The sequence below is a fragment of the Schistocerca cancellata genome, chromosome 2 (genome assembly GCF_023864275.1).
Source record: "Schistocerca cancellata isolate TAMUIC-IGC-003103 chromosome 2, iqSchCanc2.1, whole genome shotgun sequence".
Taxonomy (NCBI): domain Eukaryota; kingdom Metazoa; phylum Arthropoda; class Insecta; order Orthoptera; family Acrididae; genus Schistocerca; species Schistocerca cancellata.
The window spans coordinates 552,104,241-552,127,342 of NC_064627.1; the positions used below are offsets into that span (position 1 = coordinate 552,104,241).

Consider the following 23,102-nt stretch of genomic DNA (forward strand, 5'->3'; position numbering starts at 1 on the left):
GTATTGTTGAGATGAAACTTTATGTTAAATTTCACTTTATTACAGGTCCAGCACAAGAGAAAACCATGGATGACAATAAAACACATAAGGCTCTAGCTACTTCGTGGATAACCAAACAATTAATAGAGACTGCTCTGAATAACGAGAATAGTGATACGAAAATTAGAGTGGAAAAAGCAGTAATCGTGGATAACGAGAAAGAAGGTCTGGGATACACGAGCAACATCCTGAAAGTGGTGGCCACCGTCAGACGAGAAAACGCCGCCTCTTGCGATCAGGTACACCTGATAGTGAAGTACGCTCAAGATCAGGGGAAGCTGAAGGAGATCGCAGATGACAACAACGTCTTCCGGAAGGAGTCACTGCTGCTGCGCGAGATATTCCCGGAGGTGCACAGGCTGCTGGAGTCGGCCGAAGGCGACGCCTTCAGGCCGCTGGCGGCGCGCTGCTTCCTGTCCGGCCGACAGCCCGTGGAGTTCCTCCTGATGGAAGACCTGTCGGCGGCGGGCTTCCAGCTGCCCCCGGCGGGTCGCGCGTTCGACTACCGGCACTGCGCCGCGGCCCTGCGCGCCTACGCCCGCCAGCACGCCGCCTCGGCCCGGCTGCTAAGGGACAGGCCAGACTACAGGGCGCGGTCAGAGCTCCGCAGCAGGATGGCCGACGCGTAGAAGTCCTTCTTCAAAGACATGCTCGACAAGCTCATGAAAACCATCTCCAGAGAACTCAGAACCTTCCCGGGGTACGAGAGGTACGCCGACAAGTGGGAGCACCTAGCAGGCAGGTCCGTCGACAGAATGGCTGACTTCTGGACGTCTACCGAAGTCACGTTCCCCGTGGTGATACACTGTGATTGCTGGAAAAACAACTTCATGTTCAGATATGACGGAGAAGCTGTTACTGATGTTAGGATTTTAGACTTTCAGGTTGGTGGAGATAGCCTATCGTACTGCCTTTACTTTGTAGCCTGGTTCCTCTTTTTGTATTTATTTATTTATTTCAAGTATAGCGACAAAATAAAATATTGAGACATTTATACAGGGTGGTCCACAGATCCTGACCGGGTCAAATATCTCACGAAATAAGAGTCAAACGAAAAAACTACGAAAAAGGAAACTTCTCTAGCTTGAAGGAGTAAACCAAATGGTGCTATGGTTGGCCCGCTAGATGGCGCAGCCATAGGTCAAACGGATATCAAATGCGTTTCTTTTAAATAGGAGCCCCCATTTTTATTACATATTCGTGTAGTACGTAAAGGTATATGAATGTTTTAGTTGGACCACGTTTTTCGCTTGTGATAGATGGCACTGTAATAGTCACAAACATGTGGCTCACAATTTTAGACAAACATTTAGTATCAGGTAGGTTTTTTAAATTAAAATAAAGAACGTAGGTACGTTTGAACATTTTATTTTGGTTGTCCCAATGTGATACATGTACCTTTGTGAACTTATCATTTCTGAGAAGGCATGCAGTTACAGCGTGATTACCTGTAAATACCACATTAATGCAATAAATGCTCAAAATGATGTCCGTCAACCTCAATGCATTTGGCAATACATATAACGACATTCCTTTCAACAGCGAGTAGTTACCCTTCCGTAATGTTCGCACATGCACTGACAATGCGCTGAAGCATGTTGTCAGGCGTTGTCGGTGGGTCACGATAGCAAATATCTTTCAACTTTCCCCACAGAAGGAAATCCGGGGACGTCAGATCCGGTGAACGTGCTTCGACGACCAATTCATCTGTCATGAAATATGCTATTCAATACCGATTTAACCGCACGCTAGCTATGGGACGGACTTCCATCATGTTGGAAGTACATCGCCATTCTGTGATGCAGTCAAACATCTTGTAGTAACATCGATAGAACGTTACGTAGGAAATCAGCATACATTGCACCATTTAGATTGCCATCGATAAAATGTGGGCCAATTATCCTTTCTCCCATAATGCCGCACCATACATTAACCCGCCAAGGTAGCTGAGGTTCCACTTGTCGCTGCCACCGTGAATTTTCCGTTGCCCAATGGTGCATATTATGCCGGTTGACGTTACCGCTGTTGGTGAATAACGCTTCGTCGCTAAATAGAACGCGTGCAATAAATCTGCCATCGTCCCGTAGCTTCTCTTGTGTCCAGTGGCAGGACTGTACATGACGTTCAAAGTCGTCGTCCCCATGCAATTCCTGGTGCAAAGAAATGTGGTACGTGTGCAATCGATGTTGATGTAGCATTCTCCAACACCGACGGTTTTGAGATTCCCGAATCTTGCGCAGTTTGTCTGCTACTGATGTGCGGATTAGCCGCGACAGCAGCGACACCTACTTGGGCCTCATCATTTGTTGCAGGTCGTGGTAGACGTTTCACATGTGGCTGAACACTTTCTGTTTCCTTAAACAACGTAACTAGCCGGCGAACGGTTAGGATACTTGGATGATGTCGTCCAGGATACCGAGCAGCATACATACCACACGCGCGTTGGGCATTTTGATCACAATAGCCATACATCCCCCATGAACCATGGACCTTGCCGTTGGTGGGGAGGCTTGCGTGCCTCAGCGATACAGATAGCCGTACCGTAGGTGCAACCACAACGGAGGGGTATCTGTTGAGAGGCCAGACAAACGTGTGGTTCCTCAAGAGGGGCAGCAGCTCTTTTAGTAGTTGCAGGGGCAACAGTCTGGATGATCGACTGATCTGGCCCTTGTAACACTAACCAAAACGGCCTTGCTGTGCTGGTACTGCGAACGGCTGAAAGCAAGGGGAAACTATGGCCTTAATTTTTCCCGAGGTCATTCAGCTTTACTGTATGGTTAAATGATGATGGCGTCCTCTTGGGTAAAACATTCCGGAGGTAAAATAGTCCCCCATTCGGATCTCCGGGCAGGGACTACTCCCAGAAGATGTCGTTATCAGGAGAAAGAAAACTGGCGTTCTACGGATCGGAGCGTGGATGTCAGATCCCTTAATCGGCCAGGCAGGTTAGAAAATTTAAAGAGGGAAATGGATAGATTAAAGTTGGATATAGTGGGAATTAGTGAAGTTCGGTCTCATGAGGAACAAGACTTCTGGTCAGGTGACTACAAGGTTATAAACACAAAATCAAATAGGGGTAATGCAGGAGTGGGTTTAATAATGAATAGGAAAATAGGAATGCGGGTAAACTACTACTAACAGCATAGTGAACGCATTATTGTGGCCAAGATAGACACGTAGCCCACGCCTACTACAGTAGTACAAGTTTATATGCCAACTAGCTCTGCAGATGACGAAGAGATTGAAGAAATGTATGATGAAATAAAAGAAATTATTCAGATAGTGAAGGGAGATGAAAATTTAATAGTCATTGTTGACAGGATTTCGTCAGTAGGAAAAGGGAGGGAAGGAAAGGTAGTAGGTATATATGGCTGGGGCTACGAATCGAAAGAGGAAGCCGCCTCGTAGAATTTTGCACAGAGTACAACCTAATCATAGCTAACACTGGGTTCAAGAATCATAAAAGAAGATTGTATACATGGAAGAAGCCTGGAGATACTGACAGGTTTCAGATAGATTATATAACGGTAAGACAGAGATTTAGGAACAAGGTTTTAAATTGTGAGACATTTCCAAGGGCAGATGTGGACTCGACCACAATCTATTGGTTATGAACTGTAGATTAAAACTGAATAAACTGCAAAAAGGTGGGAATTTAAGGAGATGGGACCTGGATAAACTGAAAGAACTAGAGGTTGTACAGAGTTTCAGGGAGAGCATAAGGGAACAATTCACAAGAATGGTGGAAAGAAATGCAGTAGAAGAAGAATGGGTAGTTTTGAGGGATGAAGTGGTGAAGGCAGCAGAGGATCAAGTAGGTAAAAAGATGAGGGCTAGTAGAAATCCTTGGGTAACAGAAGAAATATTGAATTTAATTGATGAAAGGAGAAAATATAAAAATGCAGTAAATGAAGCAGGCAAAACGGAATACAAACATCTCAAATATGAGATCGACAGGAAGTGCAAAATGGCTAAGCAGGGATGGCTAGAGGACAAATGTAAGGATGTAGACCTTTGGAGAAAAGAGAGCCACTTGTATGAATATCAAGAGCTCAGATGGAAACCCAGTTCTAAGCAAAGAAGGGAAAGCAGAAAGGTGGGAGTATATAGAGGGTCTATACAAGGGCGATGTTCTTGAGGACAATATTATGGAAATGGAAGAGGATGTAGATGAAGATGAAATGGGAGATATGATACTGCGTGAAGAGTTTGACAGAGAACTGAAAGACCAGAGTCGCAACAAAGCTCCGGGAGTAGACAACATTCCATTAGAACTACTGACAGCCTTGGGAGAACCAGTCCAGACACAACTCTACCATTTGGTGAGCAAGATGTATAAGATAGGCGAAATACCCTCAGAATTCAAGAAGAATATAATAATTCCAATCCCAAAGAATGCAGGTGTTGACAGATGTGAAAATTACCGAACTATCAGTTTAATAAGTCACGACTGCAAAATACAAACACGAATTCTTTACAGACGAATGGAAAAACTAGTAGAAGCCGACCTCGGGGAAGATCAGTTTGGATTCCGTAGAAATTGACTGGAATACTCTTTCAAATTCTGAGGGTGGCAGGGGTAAAATACAGGGTGCGATAGGCTATTTATAATTTGTGCAGAAACCAGATGGCAGTTATAAGAGTCGAGGGACATGAAAGGGAAGCAGTGGTTGGGAAGGGAGTGAAACAGGGTTGTAGCCCCTCCTCTATGTTGTTCAATCTGTATGTTGAGCAAGCAATAAAGGAAACAAAAGAAAAATTCGGAGTAGGTATTAAAAACCATGGAGAAGAAATAAAAACTTTAACGTTCGCCGATGACAATGTAATTCTGGCAGAGACAGCAAAGGACTTGGAAGAGCAGTTGAACGGAATGGATAGCGTCTTGAAAGGAGGATATAAGATGAACATCAACAAAAGCAAAACAAGGATAATGGAATGTAGTCGAATTAAGTCGGATGATGTTGAGGGAATTACATTAGGAAATGAGACACTTAAAGTAGTAAAGGAGTTCTGCTATTTGGGGAGCAAAATAACTGATGAAGGTCGAAGTTGAGTGGATATAGACTGTAAACTGGATAGTGCAAGGAAAGCGTTTCTGAAGAAGAGAAATTTGTTAACATCAAGTATTGATTTAAATGTCAGGAAGTCGTATCTGAAAGTATTTGTATGGAGTGTAGCCATGTGTGGAAGTGCACCATGGACGATAATAGTTTGGACAAGAAGAGAATAGAAGCTCTCGAAATGTGGTGCTACAGAAGAATGCTGAAGATTAGATGGGTAGATCACATAACTAGTAATAACGGGTAATGTATCACGAAGCAAATACCGTCCGCACTGGCAGAATGTTACGTGATACCACTTACTTATACGTTTGCGACTATTACAGCACCATCCATCACAAAGCGAAAAAAGTGGTCCAACTAAAACATTCGTATATCTTTGTGTAATACACGAATATGCAACAAAAAATGGGGGGTTCTTATTTTTAAAAAAACGCAGTTGATATCCGTTTGACCTATGGCAGTGCCATCTAGCGGGCCAACTATAGCGCCATCTGGTTTCCCCCTTCAAGCTAGATAAGTTTCGTTCTTTGTAGTTTTTTCGTTTGACGCTTATTTCGTGAGACATTTGGCCCGGTCACGATCAATGGACCACCCTGTATAGTTTGCTGTTATACATGTAAGATATTAACCAACATCATAATAAGGTAGTAGATATCTGTTATTGATGATCAAATAGAAAAAAAATCAAGATGCCAGAGTATCTCATTAACGAAAATTACTGGCTACGCACATGTAAACGACCGACGTCAGTTTGTGAGCATCATTTGGCAGGCTGCGTCATGGAAGCTGCGAGTGTCACAACGGTAATTGCAGTGACCTTGGCTGTCTTTTTCTAATTGATACATTTCGGGATTTAGGCACAAAGCTAACATTTTTAAATTCCGAAAATTAATAAATCAATAATACACTCTGCGACACGAAGTCCGACGCACCACGAAGGAATTGTCTGGATGAGATGGAAATCGCTACATGTGATTTACATGGGGAGACAAACAGATGATCACAATTTCAGAAAAATTCACTCATTTACTGTAGAGAAGAAGCTTAACAAATTGAACAACTCAGTATCGCGTTGGTCCACCTGAGATCCTTATGCAAATAGTTCTTCGTCTTGACATCGAGAGAGTTCTTGGATGGCCTGATGAGGGATATCGTGCAAAATGTTGTCCGATTGGCGCGTTAGATTTTCAAATTCCTGAGCTGGTTGGAGGGACTACCCGTAATGCTCCAGAAGTTCTGAATTGCGGAGAGATCCAGTGACGTTGATGGACAAGGTAGGTTTTGGAAAGCTCGGAGACAAGCAGTGTAAAGTCTCAGCATGTGCGGGAGGGCGTTATCTTGCTGAAATGTAAATCCAGGATGGCTTGCCCTGAAGGGCGACAAAACGGGGCGGTAGAATACCGTCGGCGTACTGCTGTGCTGTATGGGTGTCACAGATGAGATCCAAAAGTGTCCTGCTCTGAAAAGAATAACCCTTCCAGACCATCGAACCGTATGGTGGGCGACAGTCACCTTGGTATCCCACTACTACCTGGGGCTTAGACACGTGTTAGGCCTGGAATCTCACTGGAGTAGAACTTTCAGTGATGAGTCCCACTTCGAACTGAGCCCCGATGATCAACAAAGACGCGTCTGGAGATGCCCCAGACAGCGGTCGGATACCACAGTCACACGCCATACGGAACGACAACGAGGAGTGATGATCCGGGATTTTCTTTTCAGCAAGATACGCCCTGACCCACACGGCAAGAGTATGCACTGCTTGTCTTCGTGCTTGTCGAACCTCACGTTGGCCAGCCAGGAAGCCAGATCTCTCCCCAATTGGAACGTCTGGAGCATTATGGGCAGGGCTTTCCAATTAGCTCGCGATTTTGACGAATTAACACGCCAATTGGACAGAATTGGGCACAGATGGTTACTCCTAGATTACAGTAGATAGGACTTCCAGAAATTTGTCATCACTGCTGTGGTACAGTAGTGTGTTTCTTCTTGTAGGCATTTACAGTACGTTGCATTTATTTACGGCTATAGTCAGTTGCAAGTCGCTGCACCATTCATCAGTCCTCTGCAAGTCTTTCTGCAAAACTCACTACTCTCTTCTGGTATTGCAACCCTCATGTACACAACCGCATCATCTGCAAAAAGCTTTATGGAATTTTTGACACGTTACCAGGTCATTTACATACAGGATGTCTCTGCTAAGAGTCGTCTGGTGCATTTTCTTTCGTATTTAAGCAGATAACTGCAATTTAGTTTTTGCACTGTGTAGCTTGGGTTAGCAGAAAGAAATCACTTCTTTCATGCGATGGAAATAGTCGGTTATTTCTCGTTACAAGCAAAATGATACTTAAAGCGGTATTTTACATGCCCATTCGACAGGGTGGTCTCAGATAACTCTAGTGCGATATTTGTTTTGTCGATATGAATTAGAACGGACAGTACAACTCGAAGAATAGTCAGCACTCCATCAACGACAGCAGAGCTCTGGCCCACGCTGACTACTACAGCGTAGCGTGCAGCGCTTCTGAGCTGCTTTTAGACTGTTGTTTATTCTTCGACTTTCTGTCAGTCTTAACACATATCGATGAAACAAATATCGGACTAGATCGATTTGGGAGCACGCGATCAAATGGGCACGTAAAATACAGATTTTGAATTCCTACTTTTTTCATGGCAACCAAGCCGAAGCCTTCGGTTGCCACTGATTGTCACATGAAAGATTCGTTGAGCAGTAATTGTTTGGGCTGACTCCAGCTACACAATGCAAAAACAAAGTATGAAATATCTGCTGTAACACCGGAGAAAATACGCATGACGACTCTCAGGAGGGACATCCAGTATACTATAAACAGAAACAGACCCATCACTCTTCCTTGGGGTACTCCTGAAATTACTTCGTTCCTTACAGAGCGACATGTTGACTTCTCTCTGCGAGAAAGACTGGAATCCTGTCGTAAATCAGGTTCGATACTCTGTAACCTCGTGTTCTTTTAAACTTCCTGGCAGATTAAAACAGTGTGCTGGACCGAGACTCGAACTCGGGACCTTTGCCTTTCGTGGGCAAGTGCTCTACAAAATGAGCTACCCAAGCACGACTCACGCCCCATCCTCACAGCTTTACTTCTGCCAGTACCTTGTCTCCTACCTTCCAAAGTTCGCAGAAGCTCTCCTGCGAACCTTGCAGAACTATCACTCCTGAAAGAAAAGATATTCCGAAGACATGGCTTAGCCACAGCCTGGAGGATGTTTCCAGAATGAGATTTTCACTCTGCAGCGGAGTGTGCGCTGATATGAAACTTTCTGGCAGATTAAAACTGTGTGCCGGACCGAGACTCGATCTCGGGACCTCTGCCTTTCGCGGGCAAGGGCTCTACCAACTGAGCTACCCAAGCACGACCCACGCCCCGGGGCGGGACCTTTGGCGGAATTAAAGCTGTGAGGACGGGGCGTGAATCGTGCTTGGGTAGCTCAGTTCGTAGAGCACTTTCCCACGACAGTCAAAGGTCCCGAGTACGAGTCTCGGTCCAGCACAGTTTTCATCTGCTATGAAGTTTCATATCAGCGCACACTCCGCTGCAGCGTGAAAATCTCATTCTCGTGTTCTTTGTCACTAAACTGCAGTTCAGGACGGTGAAAAACGCGTTCCTGAAATCAAGAAACACACCAGAAACCTGAGAACTGATGGCTACAGCAACGTGGAGCTCATGGGGGAGAAGGCAAGCTGAGTTTCGCAAGATCTCTGTTTGAGGAATCGATGCTGTTTTTTAAGGAGAAAATTTTTGTCCTCGAAAAAGTCATAATTTACAAACATAAAACATGTTCCATAATTCTACAACAGACTGTCGTCAAAGATGTTGGCCTATAATTATGTGCATCTGTTCTACGACCCATCTTACGCTTTTCTCCAGTTGCTGAGTATCCTTCGCTGTTACAGCTACCCACAATAAACTGCTGGTAGTATAGAAGCAAGTTCTTTCACATAACCTCTGTGGAATCTTATAGGTTCTGGTTCTGATGCCTTTCCATTCTAAGCGATGGCAGTTACTTTTATATTCTGCCAGCAGTTAGCTCAAAATCTGCCATTTCGATGCTCGTAGACAGGAAAAACCTTCTAGTTAGGTGACTGAACCCACCCCTGTTGGTCTCCCGAACAAGCATGCCATATGATCTTATTTTTACTCGAGTAAATACTACAAAACTGATTACCAAGTTACACAGATAGTTGATTCAACACTCCCAAGGCAGAAATAATAAAAAGCGAACACTTAATGAACGTGGTCTGGATGCAGCAGCTCAGGGCACTGCGTAACAGAGCGCCAGCCTAGACGACTAATGTGACGTCACAAGTTCGTTGCAGGAGCCCGGATTCCCCATGGGTCAGTCCCGCAGTGGGTATAAGGTTTTAACACATGAGCGCAGTTGTCTTCCAAAACTGCTATACCATGAGGTCAGACACTGTTCATCCGAGGCCAGCGAGATATTGGGCCCTGCAACGAACTTGTGATGTCACACTATATGGCTTGTCTGGCACACTTTGCGAACGGTCGGCTCCGTGCAGTGCCTACAGGAAATGAATATTTAATTGAAAACTTACCCACTGGAGTTCAAAATTACGTCGTGTGGCATCGAGAACTAGCATGCATTTAAACACGCAGTCAGGAATCATTAAACTTGTCTGAAATAGTTACTCGCTCGCTGCCGGAGACAGCTGCTAGCACTCTTTAAGGTTTACAGTATCACGTGCTGTGACGTATGCGCCAGGGCCTGAGGCCATATTCTGTATCGTTCATATCGAACGGTGTAGTTGGTTCGTTTCGGTAGTGACGTCATTTTCGGTTCTTTATCGAAATATCCTATTCAGTAAGCTTCTGAGATCTGTTACCGAACAGTCCTCCCACCGATTTTTCGACAATTGCACCGAGAGGTTTTGGATTTCAGTGTGGCCCTGTCGATCAGTGAGCTGTGGTTTATGTACACCTATAATGTGTTATTGTAAACATATTTAGCGGTTTTAGCTTTGGATTTAGTGATTGTGTTACTAAAGAATCACCAGAGGACGCATCAGGTTGGAAAGTGAGACTATTTTCTTTTGTTAGAAATATGGTAAGGTTAGGTTGTTACTGTGAATGATTACATCCAAAGAGAAAACGTTTTCGGTCAATATTCTCTCAAAATACATGTTATTTTAATGCAAATAAGAGTTTAAAGATCATTAAATAGCAAGACATTGGCTCTGCTTACGTGTATTATATGAGTGTGAACTGACGTTGCTAGTGACTTTGTGTACCTTTTCCTGCAAATGGTTTAGTTACTAATTATCGAAACGTTTTTACAACTCTCAAGTAACAATGTAAAGCAATTATGTGTAGCCTGATACTAGAAACCTTCCAAACTGTTACGCATTTCTGACTTATGCAGCATCGTTTGGCAACGAAGTCAGCCTACGTTCCTCTGCAATAGTACAAGAATTCAGCCACACGTAGTTGTTGTTTAGCGAAGCCATATCTGTCAGCTTATTTATGTCATTTAATTGTAGCCATTTTTGTTACTGTTTTTGTGGAATAAAAAAAAGTGGTTAGCGCGCGGGATTACTACACATAAGGACACGGGTTCACGCATGGATGGGTGCAAAAAAATTTTTTCCTCTTCATATATGCAACACTTTCTGAGACATTGTTATTCGTGTAATTTAAGATTTTTCTGAAATATTATTTACATGTGAGAGCACAATTCCTCAGTAATTAATTCGTGATTTCTGTGTGTTTAAAATACGAAATATGAAACTGTTGGAGATAAAATTGCTGTGAGTGAAACAACCGACAGTGACCTTTGTATTTTTTCTTGACAGAAATAATTCACCATTTTTTCCGAATGTGTAGTGATTTCCGAGTATGTGTTTAGACAGGAATCTAAGAGCACATCTTAAATTACTGGGAATGTAACTAGAAGCAGTCATCTCCTGAATCGTGCTTCTGTGATCGAATGCTCAACAACAGTAGACAGAGATGAATGATCTCCGTCGTAATATTTTTAGACTGTAGCACCATATGCGAAACATTTTCATTCATGAGATGCATGTTATAAACTTCGACGAACTGCATGAGCTCTCGAAAACGCGTTTTTTTTTTCAATTTTATTTTTAAGACTGAAATAGTTGACGTGATGATGATGATGATGATGTTTGGTTTGTGGGGCGCTCAACTGCGTGGTTATCAGCGCCCGTACAATTACCCAATCTTTGCTCAGTCCAATTTCGCCACTTTCCTGGATGATGATGAAATGATGAGGACAACACAAACACCCAGTCATCTCGAGGCAGGTGAAAATCCCTGACCCCGCCGGGAATCGAACCCGGGACCCCGTGCTCGGGAAGCGAGAACGCTACCGCGAGACCACGAGCGGCGGACAAAAATCGTTGACGTATCATGTAGGGAAACGTATCATGTAGGGAAATGGGCTACTTAATCATTTGGATCTCTCAGAGCGAGTTATAACCACATTCTGCTTATCTTCTTATTCTTTTAGCACAGGCTATAAATACTGGCCAAAATTTTTCAGTAATAAGTGCCTCTCCATACCCAGGGTTGCTGTTTTTGTTTCAAATAAAATACCCATACACGAAAATCACAATAGCAATCCTAAACACTCTTTCAGTGTCACTGAACAGTGAACCTACTAACCTCATTTTCGTCCAACATTTCCGCTGGTATTTTAGCAACACTTCGTACTGCGAAAACGCAAGTTCGGTACTGCGAAGAATAACGCGCCTGTGTCGTCTGCTAGCTGCTTTGTGTTCGTGGCGCTGTGCGCGCTGCAGTGCGCATGCGCGGATGTGCGGCCACTTGCTTTTGATTGGCTTGCGCGACGCGAATCGACAACAGCGCTTCGGTTCTCTAGGCCCGAACGGTATCGCTGCCGAAATGCGTACTGAATATAGATGGGACTCTAATTCGAGTACTAGACCGTTCGGTGCTCTTGAATACCGAAACGATCGCCTCAATGACGGAAAGATACAAAATAGGGCTCCTGTCTTTCTCGTGGGCCTCGCGGTTCCACGCGGTGACGCTGTCACGTGATGTGCTGCAGATGAGCAGAGTGCACAGCCCGGCGGCGGACGTGGTGTCCTTCCTGTACGTGAACGCCAGCGAGGAGGTGCACCGGCGGCAGCTGGCCGGCCTGCTGTCGCTGTACCACGGCGAGCTGCAGGCCACGCTGCGCGCCCTCGGCCTGGCCGCCGAGGCGGACGCCTACCCGCTCGGCGAGTTCCAGAGGGACGTGGACCGGGCGCACGTGCTCGCCGTGTTCAACAGCGCCGTCCGGGGCATGGTCCTCACGTCCGAGGAGAACGGCGCAGATTTCGCCAACTTCTTCGACAACACCGACGAGTCCGGCGAAGTTCTAGCAAAGGCATGCAGGCATCCCGACTGCGTGTCATACTTGAAATATGTGATTCCCCTATTTGAGAAGAAAGGCCTCCTGTGAATTTTATTGTAATTATTCGTTTTGACCTGCCAACTTAAATACTGACTTCCTATTCGCAAAAATGAATGAACCCTGTCGACATTTGTTACTGTACTTCTGTGATACCTTTCGCTATCAGTTAGGTAATAAAAAGATTATAATTACATTTTTGCCTTAAAAACTCTCTTTACTGTTCCTGCTTGTTCCAATCCTGGCCTGTGAAGGCAGACACTGCTGTGTCCGTCGGTTTACCAAGGTGGGTGAAAACTCTACATTACATCAAACATTATAGAATGTTTGGATGTAATTATTTACAATATATTACAACATAGCGTCTTGTGATGTATTGTCCAAAATTTCTTGCACTGCAGTGTTGGCTGCATTATTGGCGAGCGTTCTGCGATTTCTGTGTTTTTTTTTTCAGCATTTCCGATATATACGAAAAGAAAGTAACATGTCGGATTTCAGTCGTCATCTTCTGTATTGGTACTCAACACAATGTGAGACGTTTTGAAAAGATAACGTATGTCTGTTTGCGCTACTATGCTATAAATACATTTTCCTACCCTGCCCTCTTGTTCCTTACTACTGCATCACATATAAGCTGTAAGCTGTCAACAGACGTTAAAAGATTTTGTGATTGAAGCTTTCAATTGTTATCGCTGAAATGTACTATCTCTGATAAGTGCACATACGATCTGACTCGTGAATGTCCGAGTACTTTCGCGCCAACGACCTTATTTCACATGTAAACTGTGTGTTAGGTCATTGAGTTGTAAATATTTTTGTGAAATATGTAAACAATGGTAATATTTCACGTAATATACATTTCACCATGTACAGAGATTCACACTCGTTCCTTGTCACTGGGCTTCTACAGTGAATAAACTTATTTTTGACGATGACATCGTTAACCAACGCACTAATATATCTTGGACTAACCCTCGACCCGCAAATAACGTGGAAATCGCACCTACTTACCATCCAACAGAAAGCCCACAATAGACCAATACATGCCGAACTTGGGGATTACACCCCTCCACTGCTCTCCACACCTACTAAACCCTGATGGGATCCGTCTTTTGTTGTGCGAATGTTGCATGAATCTCCACCCAACCAAAGGTCCGTAAGTCCCTTCAAATCCTTGAACGCCATGTACTCTGTTTCGCGTTCTGCATCCGGTTATCTACCCCCAAATGGATCCCCTACCATCTCATGAAGTTTCCGCCTCTTCTCACCCACATCGGACAACTCCGAATCTCCTACACCATTCGCAAACTAGATTTCAATCTTCCTATTGTCTCCCCTCTGATCACCACCCCTGGTATGCTGCCGCACCTTCACAAACACATCCCTCCGTCCCTATACACATGTACACACACTCCATGTTCTATCCCAACGCAATTTCAACGAATTCCCTCTCCCAGACAATTACAGTCGCCCCGTTATTTATAGCTCCTGCCAGCCTTAACTCATCGCAAACTTCCACCACTCCATATCAGACCTCCTTTCATTTTTTCGCTTTCCATCCATCCTTATATCTTTCCTCCTGTAACCACCACCCTACCTACACAATACACTACTTCTCACCCTCTGTCCCTACCATACCCACACAACACACTACTCCTCGCCCTCTGTCTTTCATACCGACTGATTTCCCATCATCCATCTCAACTCCTACCTATCATCTCAATAGTTTTCCTACTTAACAGACCCTTATGTTTTTAACCTCACCCCTCATTCCTATGGATCATACTCTCTCCCCGGACAATATTTCTCAACCTGTGTAAGTCCTTCAGATTTTAAATGAAAGTGCCAGAAGAATTAAACCTTCCTGCGATGTGTTTTTAAAAAGTATATATTCTCGTTTTTTTAACTGTCCTTCTTTGAGCTCTAATTCAAAATAGGCAAACACACTTCTATTAGCTTCTAACACTCATTATAAGTTTTTAATTTCTTTTGGCAGAACAGCGAAATATTTTAAAATGAGAGCCCACTCTCCTCTCATATTGGGCGGAATGATGAAACAACAATAAATGAGGAAAAACTCGGCCACATTTAGACATAGAATAGAAAGGGCTTTAAAATGGCTGTTCGGTCGCTTAATAATAGTCACAGTACGTTTCTGGACACTTTTCGTTATTCATTACGCGTTTCTGTCTCTGCCATCTTCAGATAACCTTTTGATGCAAAACGAACATACAGTTCTGACAAGGTTGTCAAGTAACGTCAGAAGCGACATAGGTTTTACAGTTCCACACTCCGCCGGACGGAGACGCTACAGTCTGGAGCAGCGCGACCGTTACGGTCGCAGGTTCGAATCCTACCTCGGGCATGGATGTGTGCATGGATGTGTGTGATGTGCTTAGGTTAGTTAGGTTTAAGTAGTTCTAAATTGATGACCTCAGAAGTTAAGTCCCATAGTGCTCAGAGCCATTTGAGCCATTTAGTTCCACACTCCAAGATAAGGTTTCACCTAAACACGTGTGCTACTAACAGCACATGGCGCTGTAATAGTCAGAAACGTATAAGTACGTGGTATCACGTAACTTTCCGCCAGTGCGGTCGGTATTTGCTTCGTGATACATTATTAGTGTTAAAATGGACCGTTTACCATTTGCGGAAAAGGTCGATATCGTGTTGATGTATGGCTATTGTGATCAAAATGCCCAACGGGCGTGTGCTATGTATGCTGCTCGGTATCCTAGACGACATCATCCAAGTGTCCGGACCGTTCGCCGGATATTTACGTTATTTATGGGAACAGGAAGTGTTGAGTCACATGAGAAACGTCAACCACGACCTGCAACAAATGATGATGCCCAAGTAGGTGTTTTATCTGCTGTTGCGGCTAATCCGCACATCAGTAGCAGACAAATTGCGCGAGAATCGGGAATCTCAAAACCGTCGGTGTTGAGAATGCTGCATCAACATCGATTGCACCAGTACCACATTTCTATGCACCAGGAATTGCATGGCGACGACTTTGAACGTTGTGTACAGTTCTGCCACTGGGCACAAGAGAAACTACGCGACGATGACAGATTTTTTGCACGCGTTCTATTTAGCGACGAAGCGTCATTCACCAACAGCGGTAACGTAAACCGGCATAATATGCACTATTGGGCAAGTGGAACATCAGCGACCTTGAGGCGTTAATGTATGGTGCGGCATTTTGGGAGGGAGGATAATTGGCCCACATTTTATCGATGGCATTCTAAATGGTGCAATGTATGCTGATTTCCTACGTAATGTTCTACCGATGTTACTACGATATGTTTCACTGCATGACAGAATGGCGATGTACTTCCAACATGATTGATGTCCGGCACATACCTCGCGTGCGGTTGAAGCGTTGTTGATTAGCATATTTCATGACAGGTGGATTGGTCGTCGAAGCACCATACCATGGCCCGCACGTCCACCGGATCAGACGTCCCCGAATTTCTTCCTGTAGGGAAAATTGAAGGATATTTGTTATCGTGATCCGCCGACAACGTCTGACAAAGTGCGTCAGCTCATTGTCAATGCATGTGCAAACATTACGGAAGGCGAACTACTCGCTGTTGAGAGGAATGTCGTTACACGTACTGCCAAATGCATTGAGGTTGACGGACATCATTTTGAGCATTTACTGTATTAATGTGATATTTACAGGTAATCACGCTGCAACAGCATGCGTTCTCAGAAATGATAAGTTCACAAAAGTACATGTATCACTTTGAAACAACTGAAATGAAATGTTCAAACGTACGTAAGTTCTGTATTTTAATTTAAAAAGCCTACCTGTTACCAACTGTTCGTCTAAAATTGTGAGCCATATGTTTGAGACTATTACAGTGCCATCTATCACAAAGCGAAAAATGTGGTCCAGCTAAAACATTCATATTTCTTTACGTACTTCACGAATATGTAATAAAAAATGGGGGTTCCTATTTAAAAAACGCAGTTGATATCCGTTTTACCTATGGCAGTGCCATCTAGTGGGGCAACCATAGCGTCAACTGGTTTCCCATTTCAAGCTAGACAAGTTTCGTTCTTTGTAGTTTTTTTCATTTGACGCTTATTTCGAGAGATATGTGGCCCGGTCACGATCAATGGACCACCCTGTATAGCTTATTCGTAATATCTGCTCCATGTTAACTGTTGGACTCATCTTGATTTGCATTGATCTTTTCTCGAAATTTTTCCTTATGTAAGCGATTCAACGCAATAACGGTGAAACAATTCATTCTTTTTTTGAATTATATCTTGTTATTATTAATTTGTTGTTTATGGCACTAACTGTTATCATACACACTTACCAAGGATTCACCACTCACTCGTCCCTCCTGACGCATGCCCTTAGTATTTTCTTTTTTTCTAAAGCTGTTAAGTATCTTGATATTGCCACATCACTCTCATACTGTTCGCCGAATTCCCTGACGTGTCCAACCTCTCTGACGCCTGCCGCTGCTATCTCCGCTCTCCTCCGTCTCTCTTAGCCTTCCTGTTGTGATCTGTCTTGCTGCTACCGACGCAGCCTGTCTGTGGCCTCTCTGACGTCACCAACACCTCATCATACCTTTACACTGTTAGCGGTGCACCTTCTGCTCGTTGCTGATTGCACCACCTGTCTTCATATGTTGTGCCAATGTGTAAGCTATTCTTTTGAACCTTTCTCTTTTCTTGCAGCTGCTTTTTCTAAAAAAAACTTTAGTTCATGATGGATTTGTTTACTTAGGCCATAGCAACCAATCAAATCTTAGGTGACATCGATATTTCAGCTACATCTGTACTGCGCAAACCACCCTGCGGTATCTGGCAGAGGCTACTTTGTGTGTCATAGTCGTTTCCCCCTTTTCCTGTTCCAGACGCGAATGGTTCGCGGAAAGAACGATTGCTGGTAAGCCTCTGTGTCGGCTCTAAGCTCTCTCGTTCTCATGATCTTTTCGAGACATACATGTAAGAGGAAGCAATGTACTGGTTGACTCATGTAGAAACGTGCACTCTCGGAACTTTTAACAGTAGATGCAGAACGCTTCTTTTGCAGCATCTCCGTGACACATCCATACTTACTTAATGAACCTGTAGTGAAACGTGTTATCCTTTTTTGGACATTCTCTGTTTCCTTTATCAACCCTATCTGGTACGGGTTCCAAATTGAAGAGCAGTATTCAGGTACTGGTCGAAGGAATGTTTTATAAGCTACTTCATTTGTCGGTGGATTGCATTTCGTAAGGGTTCTTCCAATGAAGCACAGTTTGGCATACACGTTGTAAGAGGTCCACGACTAAGTAATTTGTTGCTCGCGCACTCGAGCAGGTGTAATTTCGATGGATTGCTCACTCGCTGCCTGCGATATGTAAGCTATAAGAGAATCTCAGACCAGAGAGTAGTGTTGGCTGCAGTAAGAGCAGTGGCAGGAGTAAGTAGTAGCTGCCAGTCTGGTGTATGGAGTTTTCGGGACCGCTCGTGGGGAGCGATGGCGGTGCCTGAGCAATGTAATATAAGGTAAAATCAGCCGCGCACATGTGTAGTTTGTTACAACAAAATTTGTACTATTGTTATATCAAGACCCACGTAATTGTTTCCAAAAAATCTTTTAATAATAATCTTTTTTATAAAATTAGCTCATTGACAATCATTCGTCTGAATTTAAAGAATTTACTAATTTCTGCAATCCATAGCCATCCCGATTAACGTAAAGAAAAATCAGTCGTTTCCTTTTATACATGACAAATCTAGCGGTCAGCATTGCACTGGGCTGAGCCAGAAAAAAAATTTATAGGAGCAGATATATACCCGTTATCCGGCGACTTCATTGATGTAAGAATTTTCAATTTATTGAGAATGATCTTTCAGGGCCGTGATGCAGCACTGCTGACGTCCAAATTTACCAGTTTAGATTCACAAATAATTGAAAGGTTATATGTGAGCCACAATTTTATTGAGAGGTTAGTCACGTATTTATTCCGAGGTTGCGGAAATAAATTGTTGGGAGGTTACACTAAAATGTGAATGATATAACTATTTCCACTATTGGGAGGTTACAACCTTACCCACGGTTAACTGTACGTCGTCGTTCCATTTTAAATCTGTCTTTATGCATAATCCCACTTACTGTAACTGCTTCCAGTGACTGTTCTGCAGCCATGTAATCGTACCATAAAGAGTCTTTTTGTCTATATATACACAGTATGATGCATCAATTAGTGTTCAGAACGATTTGTCAGTTTTTGCAGCGAGCGTCAATCCTCTGCAGGTATTTCTGCATTTTGCTACAATTATGTAGCGTTGCGAGTTCTGAGTATACAACAGCATCATCCGCGAAAAGCCTTGTGGAACATCCGACGTCATCTTCTTTGTCACTTATATAAATCATTTTGAGAAGTAATTGTCCTATAAAGCGTCACTGCGGCACACCCGAAGTTACTTTTACGTCTGAAGAATTATCTCCTTTGAGAATGGAACTCTGTCTTTTTCTTTTTTTTTCTTTTTCTTCCCTAGAATCTCTTGAGTAAAGTCACACAGGTGGCAGTGCGGAATTGTACCGAACGCTTGCCTGGGCTCCTGTGTATATTGCTTCTTAGGTCTCGTGGATGAAGAGAGCGAGCTAGGTTTGACACCATCGTTGTTTTCGGAACCCGTGTTCATTCCTAGAGGCGACATTTTCCGTTCCAGGAATTCTATAGTACGTGAGTACAAAATGTACCAAAATTATACAACAGACCGACGTCAAAGTTACAGGTCCCCAGTGTTGTTCATCTGCGATCTTCCATGAAATACGGAATGGCCTGTGTTTTTTCCTGCAGTAAGAACGCTACGCTCTTCCATACTTTCTTTTGTATCCCTTGGTCACTTACATCGATACTGCGATTTTCCCGTTCGTGCGACAATTTTAAGTAGGTTCTACAGTTTGGCCTGCCGGTGTGGCAGAGTGGTTCTAGGCGCTTCAGTATGGAACCACGCGACCGCTACGGTCGCAAGTTCGAATCCTGTCTCGGGCATGGATGTGTGTGATGTCCTTAGGTTAGTTAGGTTTAAGTAGTTCTAAGTTCTAAGAGACTGATGACCTCAAATGATAAGTCCCATAGTGCTCAGAGCCATCTACAGTGTGACTGTCTCCTGTGAAAACTTTTTGGGGAAAGATATTCAGAACTTCGGACTTTTCTGTGTCATCCTCAGTTTCAGTGCCATTATGGTCACAGTGTGTGGTGAGATGGCTTCGATCAGTTTACTGATTTAACATAACACCAAAACTTCTTAGGATTTCCGAAGGTTGGTAGCTTCACAGCGTGCTGTGAAGTTTTTTCATAAAAATTTAGTGGCCCAAAGTCACGGTAACGGTTGCTCTATTTGAAGACGTGCAGTGTGTGATGCCCGAATGTTACGGCTTGATGTGTCGTATGGCGCGACAGCTGATGCGCCATCCGAGCCGACTTTTACAGACAGGTTTGTAGTGAATGTCGCGAGTTAACTGACTTTAGTCGTGGGGCGATAATCGTTGTAAGAGCCATGAGCTATAGCATGTACAACATTACTCAAGAATTCGTGTTCCCGAGGTCAACGAAGTCAATAATGTCAACGGTGCATCATCAAAATTTCGGAGAGACTATTTTGACGCACGTAAACTTCCGCGAAGACGACAGCAAGTGGTTGACGAACAGACGTCACGTCTCCTCGACAGGTCCATACGGAGCTACTGATCGTCTGTTACGAGTCACATTGCCGGCGATTTGAATGTGGGGCTTGTGGAACCTGTTTCTACCAGGACTGTACGGATATGAATGATCGGTATAGCCTTCAGCAGCCGACGACCGACTCGTGGCATAGGAACTACCATGTTTCTTGCACGTCGGTGATATTACGTCACTTAAAAAGCACCTTACCTTCGCAAGATAATTCTTAGTAACATTAAGTTGCAATTGTGTAATCGATTCAGTGAGGTGCCTTGAAAGTAGGAAAGGGAAGTCGTATAGCACTGTCAGCTTGGATACCCTAATGCTCCCAATTAAAAGGTTTTTTTTCCCTCACAGTAGCATATTTTCCACCTGTAAATGTGAGTAGTGTCTCACATGTATGTGGCGAGATGAATGACTGTGTTATTTGAGTTGTTAATAAATATGCAACGAGGCAGTGAGTAGCACTGGTAGCGGTCAAATCCACGTTACCCAACAAGACATGTATTTGGTACGTGACACCCACTCCCAATAGCAGCTTGCTGTTAAGGCTTAAAGTCAAGCGCCGCCACGCCAGTCTGGGACGACAAAGAAGAGAAGGCTGTGAGAAGTAAGCCAATCGCACACTGACCGATCCCCTTCCAAGACGACAACCCGACAATAGCGACCCCTATGTGGCGAGGACACAAGCGCCGCGACCGACTAGTGGCGACCCAGTTTAACGGCAGCTTCACGGTTAGCGACTACTAAAGGAGGGTAAACGATAGCGACTTCGAAAGCTGTTCAGGAATGACTTTTGTCTGTTAGAGATCAGCAGTCACTGCAAAGACTGATTATTTCGTATGTCGCCCTTTGCTTGCAACACATCTGTGTAGCTGCTAAAGTTAAGTATTTGTACACTACTGGCCATTAAAATTGCTACACCAAGAAGAAATGCAAATGATAAAAGGGTATTCATTGGACAAACATATCGTACTAGAACTGACATATGATTACATTTTCACGCAATTTGGGTGCATAGAACCTGAGAAATCAGTACCTAGAACCACCACCTCTATCCATAATAACGGCCTTCATAAGCCTGGGCATTGAGTCCAACAGAGCTTGGATGGCGTGTATAGGTACATCTGCGGTGGCACATGGAGTGTGTAATCTGGCATTTTCATGCTGAAGAATAACTTAAAATTTGCTTTTTCCTTCCGAAGCATATCAGTTCGCAGCATTGCGATGTAAAGCTCTGAACTAATTATTATTCCACGAAAATCCATGAAAATGAAGTTCGATGATACCACTTTCGCCTCGAAACACTTATGCGATGATTTTTCCAGATGACGACCGTGTCTTGCAATTTTTTCTCTGAACGATCCTTTGTGTTGATATTCCATAGACTGATGTTTCACCTCTGGTACTTAGTGGTGTGTCAACCTTTCGTCTTCTGTAAGAGTTGAATACAGAAAAGCGTCACATTCAGTCTTGTAACGCAAGAGGAGTTCCCGGCTGCTCCAGTCCACAAGCTTTCGTTTGCGACGTCGACGTCCCGCTTGCACATTGTATACAGATCTTACAGTAACCAGAGTAACACTATGACCTACACGTTGTTGTGAATGCCGATTATTCTCGGCATTTCTTTCGGAGTGAAACGTCGACTTCACTGAAACAACTTTTTTTGCGTGTTCAACTCAGTGGTTGATGTCACAGGACGTCCAACTCTATTTTTACGACGCCAATCAGTCATTTTCACCTTGTAGCGGTTCCACCTGCTTTTATTTCTTCGATTGTTGATTGTCCTCAGTGTCGATCAACTGTGTTGCTACACTGTCTGAAACATGGGGTTTGTGACTGGGACACTGATTACTGTAAATAATGTAGCCGACAGATGCACAGTTGCGTTTCACTGCCTTTTACTTTCACATTTCACAACCCCACATGTACATATTTATATGGTCAGTGCACTATTGTTTAACTTTCCATAAGCCTCATTACTAGTTTGCAGGCGAATATCCACATACTGCTACAATAGTTTATTGTTGAACATGTATGAGCAGTAAAACGTAACCACAAAGTTCATAATTGCTGATGAATAATCAGGTACGTATGGAGCAGACACTGTCATTGTTTTTACCCACTGCCTAATTGTTTAACACTTATTCCACAATTAATTTGAAGCATGGTTGTTGTTCTAACCAGCACAGGCTACTCGTCTGAAACTCGGTCATGGACTGTCTAATGGCCAAAAATCGGGCCCTTATATATCATCACAATAATAGGTGCTGAAACTACACAGTGTTCGAAATTTAATTTACAGAAATTACTGTTGTGTTGGCTGAAGAGCCAACACCATGTTACTAGAGGAGGCCGAAATGCACGCGTTTTAGCTCACGCAGGCTGACGTGAGGAGGGAAGGACTATAATGACGTGAGGTCTGGAACATGACAAGGAATTAGAATTCAGAAAACGGACGTAATTAGTGTGATACTTAACTTTAATCCATTAATGATGAGCGTCGCTCTTGACGGTGCATGATCCACAATTTTATCTGTTCAGAAGACTTAGTAACTGAATATGGCGCCTTGCTAGGTCGTAGCAAATGACGTAGCTGAAGGCTATACTAAACTGTCGTCTCTGCAAATGAGAGCGCATGTAGTCAGTGAACCATCGCTAGCAAAGTCGGCTGTACAACTGGGGCGAGTTCTAGGGAATCTCTCTAGACTAGACCTGCCGTGTGGCGGCGCTCGGTCTGCAATCACCGATAGTGGCAACACGCGGTTCCGACGTATACTAACGGACCGCGGCCGATTTAAAGGCTACCACCTAGCAAGTGTGGTGTCTGGCGGTGACACCACACAATAAATTTCACTCTTAATATTGCCATTCTTAC

At 43.8% G+C, this 23,102-nt stretch overlaps 2 protein-coding genes across 2 annotated transcripts in view; both read left to right on the forward strand.

Moving 5' to 3' along the window:
* Positions 1–12,720, forward strand: part of LOC126162142 (uncharacterized) — a 534,708-nt gene extending 521,988 nt beyond the window's left edge. Inside the window, exon 4 of the mRNA XM_049918436.1 lies at positions 12,255–12,720. Coding sequence (XP_049774393.1) covers positions 12,255–12,584 — 330 coding nt within the window. The 3' untranslated portion in view covers positions 12,585–12,720. The remainder of the gene's footprint in view (positions 1–12,254) is intronic.
* Positions 1–23,102, forward strand: part of LOC126162141 (uncharacterized) — a 96,999-nt gene that overhangs the window by 13,976 nt on the left and 59,921 nt on the right. The gene's annotated exons all lie outside the window — the stretch shown is intronic.